This window comes from Scomber scombrus, chromosome 1 (assembly GCF_963691925.1).
Source record: "Scomber scombrus chromosome 1, fScoSco1.1, whole genome shotgun sequence".
Lineage (NCBI taxonomy): Eukaryota > Metazoa > Chordata > Actinopteri > Scombriformes > Scombridae > Scomber > Scomber scombrus.
Genome location: NC_084970.1, coordinates 24,389,764 through 24,409,995, shown reverse-complemented (window position 1 = coordinate 24,409,995; position 20,232 = coordinate 24,389,764). Strand labels below are relative to the sequence as shown.

The 20,232-nt window shown below is 40.5% G+C and overlaps 4 protein-coding genes across 4 annotated transcripts; all 4 read right to left on the bottom strand.

Moving 5' to 3' along the window:
- Nucleotides 1-38: 38 nt before the first annotated feature.
- Nucleotides 39-1,673, bottom strand: LOC133992205 (protein-lysine methyltransferase METTL21C-like). The gene is given in 5 exon segments (XM_062430954.1): nt 39-356; nt 359-431; nt 1,190-1,305; nt 1,444-1,603; nt 1,669-1,673. Coding segments are annotated over 5 exon segments (672 nt in total).
- Nucleotides 1,674-2,638: 965 nt separating this feature from the next.
- Nucleotides 2,639-6,943, bottom strand: LOC133992111 (protein-lysine methyltransferase METTL21C-like). Its single transcript, XM_062430837.1, has 4 exons — nt 6,922-6,943; nt 4,586-4,746; nt 3,114-3,231; nt 2,639-3,030 (listed from the first exon to the last, which is right to left on the bottom strand). The coding sequence occupies exons 1-4, from the start codon at nt 6,941-6,943 to the stop codon at nt 2,639-2,641; spliced, it is 693 nt and encodes a 230-aa protein (XP_062286821.1).
- Nucleotides 6,944-7,457: 514 nt separating this feature from the next.
- mettl21e (methyltransferase like 21e) lies at nt 7,458-10,732 on the bottom strand. The gene is made up of 5 exons (XM_062423816.1): nt 10,336-10,732; nt 9,240-9,397; nt 8,961-9,078; nt 8,743-8,840; nt 7,458-8,080 (listed from the first exon to the last, which is right to left on the bottom strand). The coding sequence occupies exons 1-5, from the start codon at nt 10,385-10,387 to the stop codon at nt 7,748-7,750; spliced, it is 759 nt and encodes a 252-aa protein (XP_062279800.1). The 5' UTR covers nt 10,388-10,732; the 3' UTR covers nt 7,458-7,747.
- A 449-nt stretch (nt 10,733-11,181) lies between these two features.
- ercc5 (excision repair cross-complementation group 5) lies at nt 11,182-19,798 on the bottom strand. Its single transcript, XM_062423778.1, has 15 exons — nt 19,600-19,798; nt 19,290-19,465; nt 19,066-19,181; nt 18,756-18,857; nt 18,224-18,269; nt 17,736-17,879; nt 17,453-17,663; nt 16,315-17,178; nt 15,988-16,235; nt 15,041-15,160; nt 14,277-14,490; nt 13,451-13,595; nt 13,089-13,289; nt 12,922-13,006; nt 11,182-12,197 (listed from the first exon to the last, which is right to left on the bottom strand). The coding sequence occupies exons 1-15, from the start codon at nt 19,685-19,687 to the stop codon at nt 11,664-11,666; spliced, it is 3,294 nt and encodes a 1,097-aa protein (XP_062279762.1). The 5' UTR covers nt 19,688-19,798; the 3' UTR covers nt 11,182-11,663.
- Between the last annotated feature and the right edge of the window lie 434 nt (nt 19,799-20,232).

The following is a 20,232-nucleotide window of genomic DNA, read 5'->3' as shown; positions in this document are numbered from 1 at the left end:
AGCACAGCCAGGTTCTGACTTCTCGGGTCCATGCCTCTTCACTCTCTGCATGTCGCCATGAAGATCCTCATCTTTCCATCTTCAGCCAGCACGCTTGTGTAAAAGGTGTTTTTAAAGTTGTCAATGAAAGTTATATCAGACTCAAATCTGACCTTGTTGGCCCAGATCAGAGTCGTTCCTGGCTGACAGAAATGCTTCATAGTGGCCAGAAGCTCGTCCAGGAAGTCGTGATGGTAGACAACGTCCGCTGCCAGAATATAGTTGTACCTGAATCCAGAGGTAGGATGGGTGTGCTCCAGGTCGTAGCCCCAGGCAAGAGCTTCCATCTTGGGCATGTGACTGCACTGCCCCGCCCCCTGGTGTTCCTCATCACATTGTAACTGAGGTTTCCCAGCTCCTCGGGCAGGTCTGTAGCTGTGACTGAAGCTCCTGAGGACACAGAGATATGACCAGCCGTCACTATAACTATACTAATAGTGAAAGACCAAACTGGTGCTGAACTGGTTTTACAGTGCAAAAAAACTCAGTTCATATGATCAAAATACTTTATTATGGTCTTTGATTTTCAGATGACACAAATGAAATGTTTTTGGTAACATTTGTGAAATTCAAGATTTTTTAATACACCAATAAGAAAGTAACTTCTTTTAAATGCATTACTAGACAATGGACTAAAAGATTCAATTACTACATTAAGATTGTTGTTTGCCAGATTGATTTTCTGAGGAAAATACAAAAGTTGCCTCAGAAATAAAATTTACAAAATGTGCTTTTTAAAAATGAGTGCAAACAATAAAATAAATGCTATTAATAGTTAATAGAATAAAAAACAAAACCATGTGCAAGCTTACAATCTAAAGATACTTCAAATAGTATTTTCATTAAGAGTACTTTTTAGTTTGTAGTTATTCATATTCATTGGTTGTAGTGATACACGAAATGGTGTAAGGTAGCAAAAACAAGCAATAGTTCAAAAACAGTAAATGTCAAAATTACATAATGTCTGACATATTAACAGCGTACCCTTTATAAAACCAACAGTTTTTGTTTTTGGCGTGATGTGTTTTGAATTAAGTTATCATGCCATTTGAACTTTTCCAAACGCCTTCCTTTTTCCCCTTAATTTTAATGTTTTTTGCCTGCATATATGATTCATTATATAGTGAATTGGACTGGTGACTGCTCATCTAGCAGACTGGCCACGATGGTGACCAGTCCTGTTCCTGCTCCCAGCTCCAACACCTCCTTCTCCTGCAGCTTCACCCTTTGCCTGTTGTCATCGAGGAAGAAGCATAGAGGCAAGGCCTGCAGGACTGAGAGATGCATACTGTGGTTTGTTAAGACGCATTTGTAGGATTTTGTCATTTATATGATTGCTTGATGCTAGAAAAACAGCTAACAATTTATATCAGTTTCTATAACTGTGATCTCAGTGATACTCACTGCTGGCCACATCACAGCTCCAAAAGTGTCCACGGACTCATAAATGACAATTTTCTGCCCTGAGTAATGGTATATATCTTTACTAAGCCTGCTATAAATGTTTGGAACCCAGGCCAGTGGACTGTCCTGCTGTACAGGTTTTGTTTGATGTGCACCTGTCCTGTAGAGAGAGGATGGATCAAATATTGTATATATAATAATATATTTACATTTACACACACTGACCTCATATTGCCACAACACACATTTGGAGTTGAAATAATCAATCAATCAGACTTTATTTATATAGCACTTTTCATACAATAAAATGTTTAAACACTTGAAATAATGATATGGTAACAAAAAGACACATCGGTACTTTAACTGGCATGTCTCACATGTGAAAAAGATTAGTCCCTGCTTCTCTTCCTTTTAAGTATCAACACTCTACACCGGCTCTGTCTCTGAGGACCTTGACAACAGTACTGACATAACAAGAATTGGCTTTGCCACCTTTTGGCCTCACCACATGTGTCTCACATTTTATTATGGCCTCCAAACTTGCCAGATGCATTCAAGTCCTAAAACTGTTCTTTCACTTCTGTGTGATGCCGCCAAGTCACAAGACAGCTATGTGACCTTTTGAATTTGCACAATTCATGAATTCATGTTGCTCCACCCAGTATCTAAGGTATATTGTGCTGTACAAAACAACATTGACTGTTGTACCACTGTCATACTGCTACGAACAGAATACGTTTACCACATCAAGTTTGCCCAATTCACTCTTTTTTTAAGGCTTTAAACTTCTTGACCTGTGCCTTTCCAGATACTATTCTTTTATTTCTCCTCTTTAAATATACTTTAACCTCAATGCAGAGAAGCTGCAAAGCAAGAATTTCCTTGCATAGCATAAACTGTTGTATTTTGTCCCTAAAACACTGAGGTATCATCATGACTTTTGGGGTAATTTGGGTGAAATTACCCTTAAACAGAAGGTAATAGGACTTTAACGTCAAACTCTATGAGATACTTTTAGGTTGATTCATGTGTTTCCACCGATGAGGATTAAGACTCATCTTTAAAGACTTCATCACTGATTGTGGAGCTACAACTTGAATCAACCCTCTCAGATTGATCCTTCTCGTCTTCATCATTTTCATCTTCAAGGACCATTATCTCATCAGATGACTGCTTCCAGCCCCACATCACCTTATCACTCTTCCTCTTTAGATCTCGCCATGAAGATCTTCATCTCTCCATCTTCAACCAGAAGGGTTGTGTGAAAGGCCTTTTTAAAGTTCTCTACGAACTCCAGATCAGCCTCATATCTGATTTTATTGGCCCAGATCAGGGTCGTTCCTGGTATGCAGAAATGCTTCATGGTGACCAGAAGCTCATCTAGGAAGTCGTGATGGTAGACCACATCAGCCGCCAGCACATAGTCATACCGGTAGACAGATGTAGGGTAGGTGCGCTCCAGGTTGTAGCCCCAGGACAGAACTGCTTGCTGGGGTGTGTATCTGCAGTGGCCCCTGGTGTTCCTGGACAGGTTGAATCTCATATTGTCTAGGACCTCTGGAAGGTCTGTGGCTGTCACCCAGGCCCCTGGGGAAGAAAATAAAAACATCACATCTGAAGTATGCTCTCAAATACATGTGTCTGAGAATAGTTTAATCCATCTTCCTCACCAAGGAGAGCGGCCACAACAGACACAAGGCCAGTTCCTGCCCCGATCTCCAGGACAGTTTTGTCCACAAGATTCAACTGCTCACGATGAGTGTCCAGGTGGTGACAGAGAGACAAAGCCTGGGGGCCATCAAGATGATTTTTACAATCAGTATTAATACCCAACAATGTGACCTTTAGTGACTGGTATCTTGATGTTATAACGTTTTTAGCACTGATAAGAGGCGGATGTTGATATTTGGTTGGTGCACCACTTTCATCCATACAGTATCTCAACCATGGATGGATTTACATGAAATTTTGTACAGACATAGATGGTCCCCAGAGGATGTGTCCTACTGATTTAGATGATCCCCCGACTTTACATCTGGCACCATCAGCAGGTCAAAATTTGTATTTGTCAGAAAAGTTCATGTTTGACCGAATACCTGCAAACCTGCACTTTGTGTTTACTGCTAATTGGCAAAATGCTAACACACTAAACAACACTACTGAATATGATAACAGAACATAAAATATTAGCATGTTAGTATTATTAGCACAGCCTTATAGAGCTGCTAGCAATCAGTACAATACACCCTCTTGAAGGGAAAATCCACCTTAAAATGGGGTTAACATTGTGCTCTTCCAGCCAGTTTGCACACAGACCCCTTTACAATGAAAGTCAGAGCCTGAGGACTTAAGTAGATGATGCCAGTGGGTGAAAGTAAGAGAATGACCCCAAATCAATCACCTTTTCCTGTCCGAGGCTGGATAATCAACCAGTCAAAGCAGGCAACTGCCCCAGAGTTCGAGGTTCAACTTGTTTCACTAGTTCACTATTGTTTGTGCTAATTTGATCAATTGCTAATACTGTAAGCATTACTAAGTAACAATTTAAACTTAAACAATTTAAGCTTAATGTGATACCTGCATTATTACCCTTATATTTACCAAGTCAAAATAAAGTTAAAAGCATTTATTATTTCAATTTATCTTTTGTTTATATGATGCATTTACCTAAATAAAGTAATGCTTAACCAGGTTACCACAAACTAGTAATGAAGAATTTTCTAACACATACATACACATACTAATACATGCACAGTGACCTAAGTGTGGGCCCCCTGATATTTATTCCTGCTCTGTTGCCATCAGAGTCCTGAAATTTCAAAACATGACACCAAAGCACAGAGTACAGTGCTGCTGCTAAGCCCAAGGAGAAAAACTATGGTTATTTTATGGTGTGTTTTTCCTTCAGTAGATTTTGTCTACAGATTATATGATTCCAAAAAAATGATTATGGTCATAAAGTCTCACTTTTTCGGTGACATAGGGAATAATCAGATGTCTTGCAATCAAAGTATTGTTGATGCTGCATTGCGTCAGTAAATACAGCCATCCTACAAAATAAAGATTTTAACAGTGCACACAGTATGTAATATTATGGCAAATAAATAGAGATAAGGCTTCTCTCTATAACAGTGTTACTTACAGCTGGCCATATCATGCCTCCATAGGAGTCAAGACCTTCTTGAATTATGATCTTCTGCCCAACATAATAGTACACCTCTTTATCTTCCCTGATGAAGAAACACGGAGCCCAGGCTGGTTTTTTCTGCTTCTGGACGGAAGATTCCTCGCTGCATGAATCATCTAAACAGCACAAAAGTGAGACACTTAGATCTTTGTAGTCTGAAGCAACATGTAACCTATCATGATAGAATTTACCTTTTTCCACCTTGTTGTCCTGCTCATATTCTTCATTCTCCTCCTCCTCCTCCTCTTCCTCCTTTTCCTCTTCCTCCTCTTCCTTCTCCTCTCTGCATCTCATATAATTAGTCTCCTCCACCAAGTATGTGGTCATAGTAGCCATTTAAAATCCTGTTGACATGTTCATGACATGTTTGTAAAAACAGTGGAAGTGAATAAAAAATGTAGCAGTTTTTTTTCAGTCAAACTTTTCTTTTACTTTTTGAATCTTTATCTTACTTTAATCAGAAATTCTAATAATTTTGATTGTCCCTAATTAGAAAGTGTTAGTTATTATGTCTTAAACCTTTCTCTATGAGTCTAATCTGGCGTGTAGTTATACAATTATTTCTTGATCAAAAATGAGTGCATAAGCAGGTACCACAAACATACAATACTATCCAAATTCAAAGATTTCCTCTGCATCTACTTCCCACACAGCTTTGCAAATATCGTGCAAACCTCATGTTGAGGCTCCCCACCTGTAACTTTTAACCTACCTTTTGCAGATTTATTTTCCTACAGACAGAAAGATCTCAGACGTAGAGTGCATTTGGAGAAATCTGACTTCGAGGTTAAAGACACTCAGCATCTTTCTGAACACACCCAGCTTCATCACAAGGGCATGAGGGTATTTTTAGCACAGGAGAAATAAACAGGCAAAATCCAAGAGCAGAGCAGATACAAACACACACACACACACACACACACACACACACACACACACACACACACACACACACACACACACACACACACACACACACACACACACACACACACACACACAGAGAGAGAGAAAAGAACAGTAAAGATGAGTTGATGAGAGAGGAAGAAAGAGAGAATGACAGGAATGTCATGATATCAGCAGCCGAGGATCTTTGCTTTCAGTGTAACTTTCTGGAAACCTCCATGTAACTCTACATGTACTCTGGACATGATAGGAAGGAATATTAAAAACTGTAAAGAGCGGCTTACTTAGTGATTTCTATCTGAAACGATGAATCTGGACTGAGGTCAGTTAATATATTACATTCTGCAACCTCAGTGTTACTTGGTACCCTACAAATAGTCACAGAGACACCTAGAATTTGATGTTTGTTTGGCTTGAAAGCATCCTGGCAGATAGCCCTTAATGTGTGTGTGTGTGTGTGTGTGTGTGTGTGTGTGTGTGTGTGTGTGTGTGTGTGTGTTGTGTGTGTGTGTGTGTGTGTGTGTGTGTGTGTGTGTGTGTGTGTGTGGTCATCGAAATGTTTAAACATAAAAGGCTATCTCCTCATTTGACTGTCACTTCTCCTACAGTACTTGAAATAGAACACCAACAGAGATAATTGATGATGAAAGAATGCCTCAACATGCCAAAAGTCTATTTAAAAATGACGCCTGATGTTTGGAACGTGCCCATGTTTGTGCTTGCTTGCTCACTTTCACTGCTTCAGTTGCTTCACCAGAGATGGGAAGTAACAGGATCAGGCTGGCATGCAACCAGAAGTATTAACCCCTGAGAAAATTAGGGAGCTCCTGTCACTTAAACCTCAAACAGACCTCTCCCTTAGTTACATTTTAACAGTGTTTGACCATGAAGTATCACTTCCCAGTTTCAGGTATCATCAATTTCAAATCCACTGGCATCCCAAAAATTGAAATCCATCCAGGACCCCAGTGTGCTTAAGTGGTTTGGTCATTGCCCTGCTCCACTTTGATATATTTCTTGTTGATGTGCAGCAGCCTTATTTGGATAGGAAGGAGTCTTCACTCTGTGCCTAAGTGACAGGTTATTGAAAGATTGACAAACGTAACATATCTGTACAAAGCTGCATACAGGTTTCACATGCTGACTATTTGTTTGTCTTGGGCGAAAAGACAAAACAGAAAATGAGTGTGACCATGTCAGGGGATTTGGAATCATAAATTAGATATCAGATTAAAGAGGTCACATTAATAGCTGATGACTCACACTTACTCTTTCCAAGATAAACAAGTTAACTGATTAGCTTCCAAAAAATGATATATCTGTGTGTGACGTATGTTACTGAGGCTGCATACACTAATATGGTAAGATTTGATATTCAATTTCACCTCCTAAAGGATCAAAATACATATTCCTGAACATGATGAAATATTACTTGCTGGTGAAATCCTTCTCTTAAATAAAAAACAAAATCAAAATCATTTGATGAATGAAACCTAAATCCTGCTGGTTTGTATTTTGTATCTGCAGCATGTTATGGATACCTCATGACTCAGCTCTAATTTGTCAGAATTGTCAAGTTACCAGTTTCACATTTTAGTAATTCATGGTTCTCAGATGAATCATTCTGTGCCAAATGCATGCTGGTTAAACCTGTTCAAACTGTCACAGAGCAACAGAGCTCCTAAATAAGAACTAGGGGCTCATCAGAAACCTGTTGGAAAGATCCACAGTCATGTTTGCCCAGTTTTCCATTTCTGTTTCCATCTGACCTGCAACAAAACATGATCATCAGCCAAGAGCTTATGTGTGAGAACATGATGAAGGACAGTCAATTAAAAGAAAATCCCTGAATGTGACCTTTTAGATATGGTTCTTGACTAATGTGACCTGAAAAAAATAAAAACTACATTAGGAGCATTGGTGTCATCTTTCATCATGGTTAGGGTGAATGCCTTATGATGTATCAGGATAGTTTATTAAAGATCAAGATAAATACAGCAGATGCACATTTTGAGATATACTCGGCAAGAGACCACTGAGGTATCAAACTATAATCACATGAATCACATGAAAACTTCATGGAGTATTTAAGTGAAGAGTCGCTTTAGGTTCACTAAGACAATTCACAAATTTGAATGAATCAGTGAGTTCAGTTTTCACAGGCACAATCACAAAACGCAGAACAAAAAAAATGTCCCAAGTGGTAACAGTTCAGGCAGCAGCCTCTCCCTCGCCCTGGTCCTTGGTCCTCTTGTCCTTCCTCCAGGCTCGGTAAAGTTTGATACTGAGACTGGGGAGGTTGTACAGCTCCTCCAGGTGGAAGCGCTCCCGGAAGCGATCAACAAAGCTGTTCTCTGGGTCAAGGCGGAAACGCATGGCCCACAGGATCTGTGTGTTTTTCTGGCACAGATGGTCAAAAGTGTCCATCAGCTCCTCCAGATAAGGGTGGGAGTACACCACGTCAGCTGCCAGGATGTAATCAAAACAATGTGTAGCACGAGGAAAACGCTGCTCCACGTCCTGGCCCCAGATGAGGTCTGTAACCTGGAGCAGAGATGGTTTTGGGTTAATTAATGTTGCATCATCATATTCTTACCCTTTCATCACAATTATGCTGTTTTATATAATTGATCTCAGGTGTTAAGTACAATTATTTTCAATTGAAGTTCACACCTAATTAATAAATGTCTCATGTACTAGAAGATTTCTTCCTGTATGTTTGCAAAATTACAACCTTAAAACTGATAGCTGATGTTGAATTGTCAGTTTTTGTTGTAAAAATTCATTTACAGGTGCAGTGTGTATAATTTTGTAGCATCTAGCAGTGAGGTTGCAGATTTCAACAAACTAAGTACACCTCCCTCTCCCCCTGCCCCCCCAAGAGTGTAGGAGAACTTAAGATGGAGATAGGTCTGTTTAGCAAGGTGATTATACAGTAATTCAAACATACTTATGAGTATTATATTCCATCCCTGCCAAGTTGGCTCTGCTAGATGCCACTAAATACTAAACACTGCCCATTTCCACAAATTCCACATTTGGTCCTTAACCCAATTATACCATCAAGCAAAAAAAAAAGAAAAAGAAGAAAAAAGACACCAAATAGCAGCATACATTGCCTATGTCTGTTTTGTCAGCAGTGCCGTGGTTGCATTTTTTCTTTTAGTGAACACCAGTCTTGTGGAATATAACTATAAAAAACCTACCACAGGGGTGTACTTGCATCTGTCCTTGGTGTTGCTCATAACATTGAACTGGAGGTTCCCCAACACATCTGGTAGGTCAGTGGAGGTCACCTTAGCGCCTGGAGAAAGACAGTGTAGCTGAGAGTTAAAGGGACTTACATGCAAAATACATGCAAAACAAGATGAATCCAGAGAATATCAAACTACCACAGCTAAACACTGGATTGTTCTGTTCATACCTAAAAGACTGGACACGATGGTGACAAGCCCAGTTCCTGCACCAAGTTCAATCACATTTTTTTCTTTCAGGTTGTACTCGTCGCGGTTGGTCTCCAGGAAATGACACAACACCATAGCCTGTTGGGAGAGATATAAGATCACAATTCACTGACAGGGCTCATCCTATTAGTGATGAATTACTTATGGGCTGAAGGGACATGGTTAACATAATTAATAGAGAAGGGCTAGTAAAAGAAAAAAACTAAAAACTAGAGTGTTGTAAATATATATTTACACACTGAAGGCCAGAGCACAGCTCCGTAGAGGTCTGTGGACTCTTTGATGCGGATCTTCAGGTCAGAAAAGATGTATCCTTCCCAGGGCTCTGGGCCGAGGAGAGAGGGGTAGAAACGCCGATCCATTATTGTTTTGGCAAGCTCTGCATCTGCAGCAACACCTGCTTAGATATCCACAGAAGAGAAAAATCATGGTTACATAATATAACATATTTATACAGAATTTTAATAAAACCAGAGTTAGGTAAATGCAGAATTTAGACTACGTAGAATAACACAAGATTAAAGACTTGTGACTTGTTAAAGCAGATGCACGGATTTATTAAGTCATATTGTTCATGCGGTCATCTTTTACTGTTAATGGAATTGATCTGTTGTCAATGGTATTAGTTCCAGCTGTGCTTTTCCTGCTATGAAAACTTACGTTTCTGCTGTGAAAAAGTTCTTTACAACCACATAAAAGTGTAAATATATATAATACAAAAATACTACTTTTCTTAATGATGTATTTTTCCATTTTTGAGGCCATAGTTTGTGTTGTCAAGCACATATCCTGTTCAGTCTATTTTTAGGTATTTTCTAATGTCCACCATTGAAATATTCCAGCCTTAAATCAAACAGCTGAGTCACTGTCTTTTCTTTCATATCACATTACAGATAACATTTGAATCAAATTTACAATGGCACTCTGATCCTGCTGTATTTGTTTGTGTGATATCATGCCAGTGTATCAGGTTCCAGCTATGTGTCAGTGCTGATGGTTACTAACGGTCAGGGGAGCCCACAGAGCTACAATAGGATTACTTCAATTTATAACCTTTATGTGTGTGTGAATGCACCTGGCTGCAGTTTGTATAAATAAAGCTGTTACATTTGTCATTAACACTCAGATGCAGTTATAAATATTTCAGTACAACCACGTCTACAAGCTGTCATGAGCCAAACATCTGATTTATTTAAGACAGAGGTTACAAGCGTCTCCACAATGAACAATAAAAAACATAAAAATTATGACCTTGTTTCCAAAAAACAAACAGCACTTCCACCATGCAACTACCACAGAAAACTGCAGTTTGATGTCTGTACTCCAAATTCTCACCTTCCTCTTTAGTCTTGGAGTCTTCCATGACCTCAGACCGCTGAGTCTCCATATCTGAAGGAGTTCAGGGTCCAAGCAGGAAGGAAACTGCTTTTCTTGGCTGGTGGGTTCAATAAAATCCTTTGGATTTGGGTCGGTCTGGATCCAGGTCTCTATGTCACCTTTTGCGGTTTTAAGTTACACACGTCTATACAAGCAATTTTACAATGATTCCGAACTTCTTGTCCGAACACCCCACCTGGCCTTCAGCTCCCCCCTACATTTCTAGCTCTCTGCGGGCATGCTAAGAGCCCCCTCTAATGCCCTAAAATGACTGACAGCAGCAGCTGCCCAATGAAACTGCTGAGCTAGAGCTAAGGAGTAAAGAGGAGAAGGAATGTGTGTTTAGTAATGACAGAAAGGAAGACAAAAATAGCCGCTTTAACCAACAAGTTCAAAAAAAACTGAGTGTAAAAAATTTACATTAACGGTTTTTCCTGTGTCTATGTTTCTGAGTGCTCCAGGAAGAGGAGCTACTAAATACAGCCTAAAACAAATGTAAGGGATGTATGGCGACCTGCACCTGTCTGAGTCTCACTGTCAACACATCATAAGTGCTAATTACTTAAAGATCCCCTCCAAACTACACATGTATTAAGCTATATACTCTGTTTGGGACAATAATGTGTCTGATCTGGTCTTTCCACACACAAAAAACACAATTATCACTTGAAAATCCTTAGAATAGCTTGGACACAGGATGACCGCTAATTCAATGTAAAGGCCATTTTCAGTGTTTGTCCACTGGAGGCTTCAAATTTTCTCATCACAGTGTGCAGATTCAATATGGACCAGGATTGGCTTCCAAACCAGTTGTGATGTCACAGAAACTGCTCATAGGCCCACCTGCACCCTAAAAATATGTTTTTTAATGAGCAAGGGGAAACTTTCCATTTTCAGCATTTACATTTGAAAACAGCTTTCCAGTGTCAAACTCCGCACAGTGAAGCTCAAACATTTAACTGTAGGATGAAGAAAAACAGAACAATAACTTTTTCTCCTGATGCAGAAAAGAAAGTACCAAAAATGTATTATAATACATTGTCATTTTTTCCACACACATACCTTTAAGCAAATATACATATTTTCAATCACATCATTAAAAAGCTCAGTTCATAACTGCTAATGAGTTTATGATTCATTTACACATGAATATTTACCAATAAATATAAAAATGTCTTATTTCAGTGTTCATTCTGGCACCTGACTGTTTTTTGTGAACCCATCCTTTAATTTTACAATCGCTGGAACTATTTATGTTAATGTTAAGTATGGAGTTAATTTTCCCCTCATAGCTTCTTTCCCTTTCCTTTTCCTCTCCCTCTTGTGCTTTTAGCGCCACGTCCTCGTCGGCTGCCATCGAACACAGATCGAGCTGTAACCATGGCAACTACACCAGTGCCATCACTGTCCTCACCAGAGCTGCTGCCGCTGCTCTGCATCTCCCTCGTTGGGACAGCCTTAGTAGATTGAGGGACAGCAGCCTTTAATGAGGGGGCCTCCTGGCTGGAAGGGCTCACATACTTCACATGTGTAAGAGGAGTTTCAGCCACTACCTCCGACCCCAGAAACCCTCCTCCTGCCACTGGCCTATCCTCTTCCCTCTGGCCTCCTTTTACTCCTTTCCTCTGACTCTGGCCGGCTGACTTTCCTTTCTTAGATTTAGATGGTGAAGCCATTTCCTCCTCCTCTTCGATGTCCTCCTCTTCCTCTTCTCTGTCCTTTCTCTTCATGCAGGTGACTGCACGGCGGAGACGCTGGCTTCGGATCGCCTGCTTTTCCTGTTGCTCCATGCGGAAGAATGAGTCGATCCGCAGCTGAGTCTAAACCAAAACCGTGATAGAGTGTAAGACTGACGTAGAACAATAAGAGATGGGGACACTAAGCGCACAAACTGGACACTGGACTGAAAATCCAGCCACCTGTACCTACAGCAGTAGTTATCAACTTTGTCATCTTCCAAATATGTTTTCATGAATAGATTATTAACTGGATGTAAATATTATATTTTTATTTATTTATATCATATTACTCATGGAATTGAGTTGTCAATGTCTAGGATACCTTGCTCAAGTGTTTTATCTGTACTACTACGATTTTCAACTGTTAATTCATTATGTGTAGATAACTACCAGTATTTCAACAGCTCAGCCATTTAGCTAAGTATTTAAACATTTAATTCATTACTTTTAGCAAGCTATACCAATTATTCATTCATTCTTTTAGCTGACAATTTCAACTGTGTCTCTGTGCTTTTAGCGATCGATTTTAACTCTTTATTTAGCATTATCATTTTTAGCTGACATGAGGTAACAATTTCAGCCGCGCATCTACTTCTATCTCAACTAATTATCTGTTGCTTTGAGCTGACTACTGCAAGTTTTCACACTCTCAACTGCAGCAGTGTTAACATATTACTGACTGAGGTTGGTGTACAGCTAACTGGTTATTGTAAATATAGTAAAGATCAGCATCACACCACTTTGTAATCCTATTTCAGTCTGTTTTCCTTCATATTACAAATATGAGACTCTCTCTCTCAGTTACCTGCTGGGTGTTGAGCTGCTTCATCATAGGCTGAAGAGTCTCCTCAGTTTTCCGACTGCTCCAGCCAAAACGACTCTGACAGTATGTGAAAGACTGATTAAGGAAAATGAAAAGTTACACATTCACGAACATGAGCACACACATACAGACACGGAGAGAAAGGATATTCTTTGAGCATGTCGAGTTGTGGACGTCCCCAGCTGAACGAGCCCTCCGACTGGTCGACAGCAGGTTGTAGGTAAGCCTGGGCCACCACAGGGTTGGGGAACCCGGGCTGCAGTTTTAGATCCCTCAGTTTCTTCTTAACTTTTGTGTACCGAGGGTTAGCTACCAAGCGCTTTTTCTCTTGAGCCTCCAACCACCATTGACTAGAGGGAAGATATAGCTAAATATTATTTTTTCACTTTTGAAATTTGTGTTTAAACATTTTGGTAGTCACAGTAGAGAAATACCTGGAGAGTAAATGGTGAAACTGTAATGAAAGATTTCCAGACTTTAAAAATCCACTAACTTTAAAACACACACACACCTAAATTGTGTTAATGGCTCCAATCCTAATCCAGGGAACTCGTTCAGTATCTCCATACCAGTGACATATCCGACCCCTGGCACGCCCTCTGTGTAGTCACTTCCAAGCAGGTAAGCCAGATTTATCAGTTTGCTTCTGTCCAAACCTGAACCAGAAAAAGGGAAGACGGAGATCAGAAAAAGAAGAGGAGGGAAGGGAAAGAGGTAAAACCTTGTGTAACTCTGTTTGGTCAGTTTGTTGACAGCTCGTCAGTCATCACCAACACAAGCACATGTGCCTGATATGTGAAATATAAATATCAAATAAGTGCTGTGATACGTCTTCCTAGCACAATGTCAACACCTTCTATTTATTCCCATTTATGTGTGACAAAAAATAGACTTTGGCAGCAAGAATGAAACTGAATCAATACTGTATGCAAGTAAGCAGCTGCACATGAAAAGACTCCTTTCATGCATAGAAACAAATACAGTAAGCCAGAACACCTGCAAATTTGAGAAAGACAAATATTCAAGGTCCCATGAAACAGCATCATGATTGTGATTTTTATCTATGGTTTGAAAATGAATAGAGGCTATACTTGGTTTGAGAGATCTGATACAAGGACCTGACTAATCATTATAAATTCCTTCAAATGCTAAAGATATTTAGAAACTAATAACAATTTAACAAACAAAATAATAGAACTTAGATGTATTGCTCAAAGTTAACAGAGACTGATAATAAAGAGGAAAAGAGGTAATTAATAATAACAACATTTCTTTATATTCTTCTTCAGGATGAAATATTAATGCACGCAGGCACGCACACAACGGCAGCCGCAGACCTAGTTGGTTCTGCAGGTCGCTCAACTGGAAATGTGTGACATATTTGTTCTGGCTGAAGAAGTTCTTGTAGACGTGTCGCCCTCCAAACAGCCACACATCCGAGTCGTCTGTGATGGTCCCGTTAGTCTGGTCCGCTCGGTCGAGTGCCGCACACTGAGCCTCTGCCTCCATCGGAGCCACCAGGAACGGCACGCCAAACAGCCGCAGCAGCTCCTGGAATCACAAACAACCCCACAATATGCTTTACCCTCACTGTGTTCTGGTGTCTTAATGCAACCGAGACCATTTGTCAGGACTTTAAATACATTTGTTTTAATTATTTAAAATAACATGTCATATTTCATCGACAGACTCTGAGGGATTTCGTGCATGTCATGTGCAGTCATAGTAGAAATACCTTCGCTCTTAACAGCTCATTATCAAACAGCCCGGTGTGTAAAAACCATCAGGCATGTTGGACATTTTATGAGGAATAAAATGTTGACAGCTTGTGACATTAAAGACTGCGAGTCAGTTGGCAGACGCACACTTGCAGTAAAATATAACAACGACTGCGTGTCATAGCACTGGGAATGTTTGGCACAGGCACTACAGAGAAATTTATACCCGAGAGTTTGTCACACACCTGCTTCTGGTCGTCACATCTCAGTCTCAGTGTATGCATGAGTTTTTTTTCATGTTCATTGACATTGTGTGTGTGTGTGTGTGTTGGGGGTGGGGATTGTGTGGTTCATATGTGTTGATGTGATTTTAAAATCGTCACCTGGCTCTCCAGGTACATCTGTCCCGTGACTGTGTTCGCCATCCTCTCCTGCTGCTGTCTCTGCTCCCTCAGGTTGCTCTGCTCCACCTGCAGAGAGCTCTCCAGAGCCTCCAGCTCAGCCTGCAGCACAATACACACACGACCACTGCATTAGCTGCACGTCACACACACACCACACACACACCACACACACCACACACACCACACACACCACACACACCACACACACCACACACACACTGCTGAACAGCTCCACCTAAAGCACAGCTGGCCAGTTCAGACATGTAATTCAAAACATCTGCACAGTGGAGTCTTGTTTTTGTTTGGTTTTTTAAATGTGAGGTAGCTTCTGTATCTGTAGGGCTTATTTTAGCTCTAATATTACAATAAATATGTGAGAGGTTTAAAACATGCCTTTCTACCTGTTTTTACTGTTCACTATACATAGGTAACATTACCATTTTCAGCCAGGTCCTGTTTACACCCAAGTAAGAAAAAAAACAAATTTGTGGGTACTGTTACTAGAAAGAGATGCTGCTCTTCAAAGTTTTAAATGTTATTTTAAAATGCTGTCAACGCCACAAACAGAATTCCCTTCATCCCCAATGTTGAACTTAAGTAGAGAGAGAAATATCAGAGAATATATCAAAACCTGAGGCAAACAAAACCAAAACTATCTGTAAGTTTTCTCTTAATTTGGGGGAAATCCTTTTTTTAAATACTTATTTTCCAAAAATTGAGTGGCTTTTCATAGGTCAGAAACAGCGAAATGCACACCTCATGTATTGATCTTTTGGGTGACATTTATTAACCACCAATAGACTTTTGGGGGGAATATAGACATTACTGAAGTTCAGTAATGCAACAGTTTCCTCTTATGAACTCTTCAAATGGTCATTATAAGCATATTATTAAGCATTATTAACAATAATGACAAAAATACTCACCAGATCAACGTGTTCAAACTCATTGATTACTGGAGCTGAGCTGGTTTCTGCCTCTGCTTCCTCCTTTAGCTCATCTTCATCATGCCCTTTGCTGTCCTCTTCCTCCTCTAAATTCGAAGCAGCAGTCACACCACTTGGAGCCTCGGTCAAACTTTCCTCTGTTTTTTCTTCCTGCTTGATCCCATCGTCACTGACCTCATCTGAATCCTCCTCTTGAAGTTCTTCTTCTGATACCTCGATGAAGCTCTCTGTGAAATTGTCAAATTTTTTGTTAATATCTTCTTGTTAAAGAAATTATCAGAAAGTCTGATTTTAAATTACTATTACCTTCTGACTCGCTCTCCTCTCTGCTTTCCGGCTTCACATCATCTCCCTTTTGCTCCTGTAGAGCAATGGACTCGTTTCCTCTTTGCGCTGGTATTAAAGGATGAGTTTCAGTCTTTTTGAAAGGCTTGTCTAATTTCTCTATCAACTTTTCTTTCTTCGTTTCCTCTTCTGACGTCATCTGTACCTCTTTTTGTCTTTCTGATCCTCTGTGAGGTTGATGTGGCACCACAAAGCGAAGTGATTTACTTCTCTCTCCAATAACTTCCTCCATCTCATCTTCAGAACTACTTACTAACAAATTATCTTTGACATGTAAACTTTGGTCTGTTGGGTTCTCCTTAAAATAGGATTTTATATTGGATAAAGAATTAGCATTTGGTAGAATATCGGGTTCGGTCTCTTCCTCTGAGCTGCTGATGACCACTTGTTGGACAGGGTGACGAATATGCACTTGTGGCTTGGTGGGTGAGCTACTGATAAGAGTCCTATGCTCTGCTGCATCCTCCTCTTCCTCAGCCAGAGCTTTTTGGATGGCCAGCAGAGTACGTGGAGACACACCGCCATCCTTCTCCTCCTGGTCAACCTTCTCCTCGTCTGAGCTGTCGTTCATCGCAGCTTGGATAGCTGTGAGTGTGCGAGGCGAGGGGGGTGATGTGTCTCCCTGAGTGGAAATGGACGGTTTAGATACAAAGGGTTTAGATTCATCTGAAGAGGAGTCCCACATGTCCTCTTCTTCCTCACAAACAGGACGCCACAGGGGCTTAGGTTTGTCCACTCCCCGCCTCTTACTGCCTGACAGGGAGCTTCCAGACCAGGGTGCTGCTGCGGGTTGACTCTCCGGGGCTTTCTCACTTTTTTTGGAGCCTGAGTAGCAAAATAGGAGCGGTAGTTTTAGATTGTTACATTTGAGTAATAAATGATAATAATTACCACCTGCAAAGCATGCAACCTTCACTTTACAACAAGGAACAATTTTTATATATATTTCAATACTGCACTCCAATCTACTTGCAGACTTAAAAGATGACTAAGATTGGTGATCTATCACAGTCAATAATTACAGTTGATGCTTTCACTGTGTAAATACAGGGCTGCAACTAATGATTGTTTATGAACTGATTTTTAGTTGCTGTCTCACCTTTAATAAGGATATAGTGGGAATTGTCTTCTGAAACCAGTCGGTGTGACTCTATGTTGTGGCTCTGCTGGTCCCCGTCCTGCTCGTAGAGCTGTGGGGCGCAGCCAGCGCTCCGCTGGTTCATCTCTTTCTCCACACTCACCAGACGTTGGTTCAGCTGGTTCCTCTGCAGCAGACCGGCCAGCTGGTACTGGGAAAAGTCTCCTGAACACTAAGAACAAATGAAAGGGAGTCAATGTTGAAAGGAGGACAGGATAGCTGCGTGAATGAGAGTGAAAGGTACCTCTGGAGGTTTGTGGATCATGGTCCGGCGTCTTTTGGAAAACTCTTTCATGTCTTTGAGTATCTCATGTTTCATTTCAGGAGGTAAGTTGGCGAACTCCTCTGAGTTGATGTCCATAGAGTTGGGGTCTTCACACATTTCCCCCTGAGACAAAGTGAGCAATCTGACCTCAAGCATCAATCAGTTAAAGAAAAAATCCTTTTGTGGAGGACACATTATGTCCAAACTGAGGCCTTCCTTGTTAGTTTAACTCGGCAAAAGCAGTTTAATAACTTCAGATTCAGTATTACTTCTCTGTAAAACACTTTTAAGACAAGGGTCAAACATAATCTAAGCTGTATGGAAGTATTACGATGTCCAAAATACCAAATTAAGTCTTTTTTTTGGTATTTTTACCACAACATCAATACATGGATGTATTGCTCAACTTGAACACATTTCAATTTCTTATTATCTATTTGGTGCCACAGTGAATGTGCTCATTTTACCTGATACATGTGATAACTGTCAAACTTCTCCTCCGACTCTTCCGAACTGCTGGGACAGAAGAAATTGTAGGATTACATGTGAAAAGCAGAGAAGACTGTACAAACTAAACTGGATCCTAAAAGAGACACACTTTCTGATTTTAGTGCTCATATAATTTTTATTTTACAAATTTGTATTACAAGAAAAAATGAAACAGATGTCTTTTTGATGACAGACAAGAAATCACTCTGATTATTAGGAGGAAAGGTGATTCTTTCTATTTGGCTGTTTTTGAAATGTTTAAACCTATTTAATGTGTTATAGTTATTGTTTAGCCTTTCTGGAGTGCTTCAGATGATTTTATCCAATGACTACAAAACCTTCTCTCTTTACAGTGGACATGAACCTGCTTATCTAACACATACAAAGCTGAGAAACTTCCCAGCCTTCTTCCAAACCCTGTGGTGTAGACTGTAGAAAATTCTGAATGAATACTTGAAATTTCATCCACCATGACTAATGCATTAAAATAACCCTTCCCGAACCTCTGACCTGCTTTTGTCCTTCTCCTCTGCAGGTGGCAGGGCCGGTAGGACGTACATATCGTCCACCTCATCTCTCCTCACACTGGAGAGGCTGGGCAGATGATCCTCACTGTGGCAGAGAAAGAAAAAAACAAAAAGGGTTACTTCAGACCCAACCAGTGAGAGAGTTGTCAGTATGAAAGTAGAGGTGTAGGACAAATAAAGAGGAGGAAAATCACTGGCAGGATTTGTTTCTAGAGCCATTGTGTGGATTTAAATGGCTTCCAGAGACTTTAGTTGTCTGTGGAGGCTGATGTTACCCTCCACCTGTCCCTCACCTGTGGTCTCCCAGTGCAGCTTTGATAGCTTGTCTCTTCAGGAATGTCTTGAGGAGTTTCTCATTGGTCTGTTTGGACTCTCGGCTCAGCTCCTCCTTCCTCTGCCTCCTCAGAATCTGTGAGGAAAATGCCACAGAAAAGCTGTCAATCACATCCATTTGGTAGAAATCTGTTTACTGTATCTAGAAGAGTTTATGTGGCTCCTCGATAACCACTACACCTACCAGAGTCTGCTTCTTCAGCAGCGGTGCGTCCCCATCAAACACAAAGACTGGCCTGATGCGGAAAAACAGCAGCTTACAGATGCGGTGGAAGAGAGTGAGGAGGTGGGCGTTGTGGACACTGTTGCCTTCACGGTCCCTCACCCCCTTCACTGCCTGGTTTAGCCATATACTGATATCTGGAGGGGGTCTGGTTAAGGTTTATACTGAACAGTCACACCCATACATCTGACAGAAGGATGGAGGAAAGGGAGAGTTGGATGGATAGTGAGACATATTAGACAGACAGATGGACAGACAATAGCTTGGATACCTACAGCAAGGACCTTTCCCTCCAGTGTCTCAGGGTTGATGGGTTTCCCTGTGCTCTCCAGCAGCCTCCACAGTCCCTGCACTCCCATGATTACTATAAAAAAGTTCAAACCTCCCTGAAAATACGTGCAATTAATCCTAAACACTGCATTTAACTTGGGTTAACTGTACTTGACAAATGTGTGCATCATCTCTGATCAATTTTGTAACACAAGAAACTGCGGGTAGTAACACTAGGGGTAACCACTATTTGGTCCGTGGAGCGCACATTGCCTCAGTTTAAAAGTTCCGCCTTTAATACACGTCGGGTCATTTTTAACTGCTGCGCCACCAAATTTTTAATGAATAATTAGCTGGTCCTTCATCAGTTTAAGCACGTTGTTGCTGGTGTGATAATACCAACAGAATAACAAAGCAGCCGATCGGGGATCAGTTTTATGTGCATTTAACGTTAAAGGTTATTTATTTCCCTGAACTCCGTCTGTCAGGCTTTCCAATGCAGCGCTACTAATCTCACCATGTTGTAATTTATGTTATAGTATGTTGCTAGAGTTCATGTTAGGCTTATTTTGTTTGTTTATTGAACCAAACAGTGAATTTTCTGAAACTGTGTCTTTCTCTTTTAGGAGAGAGG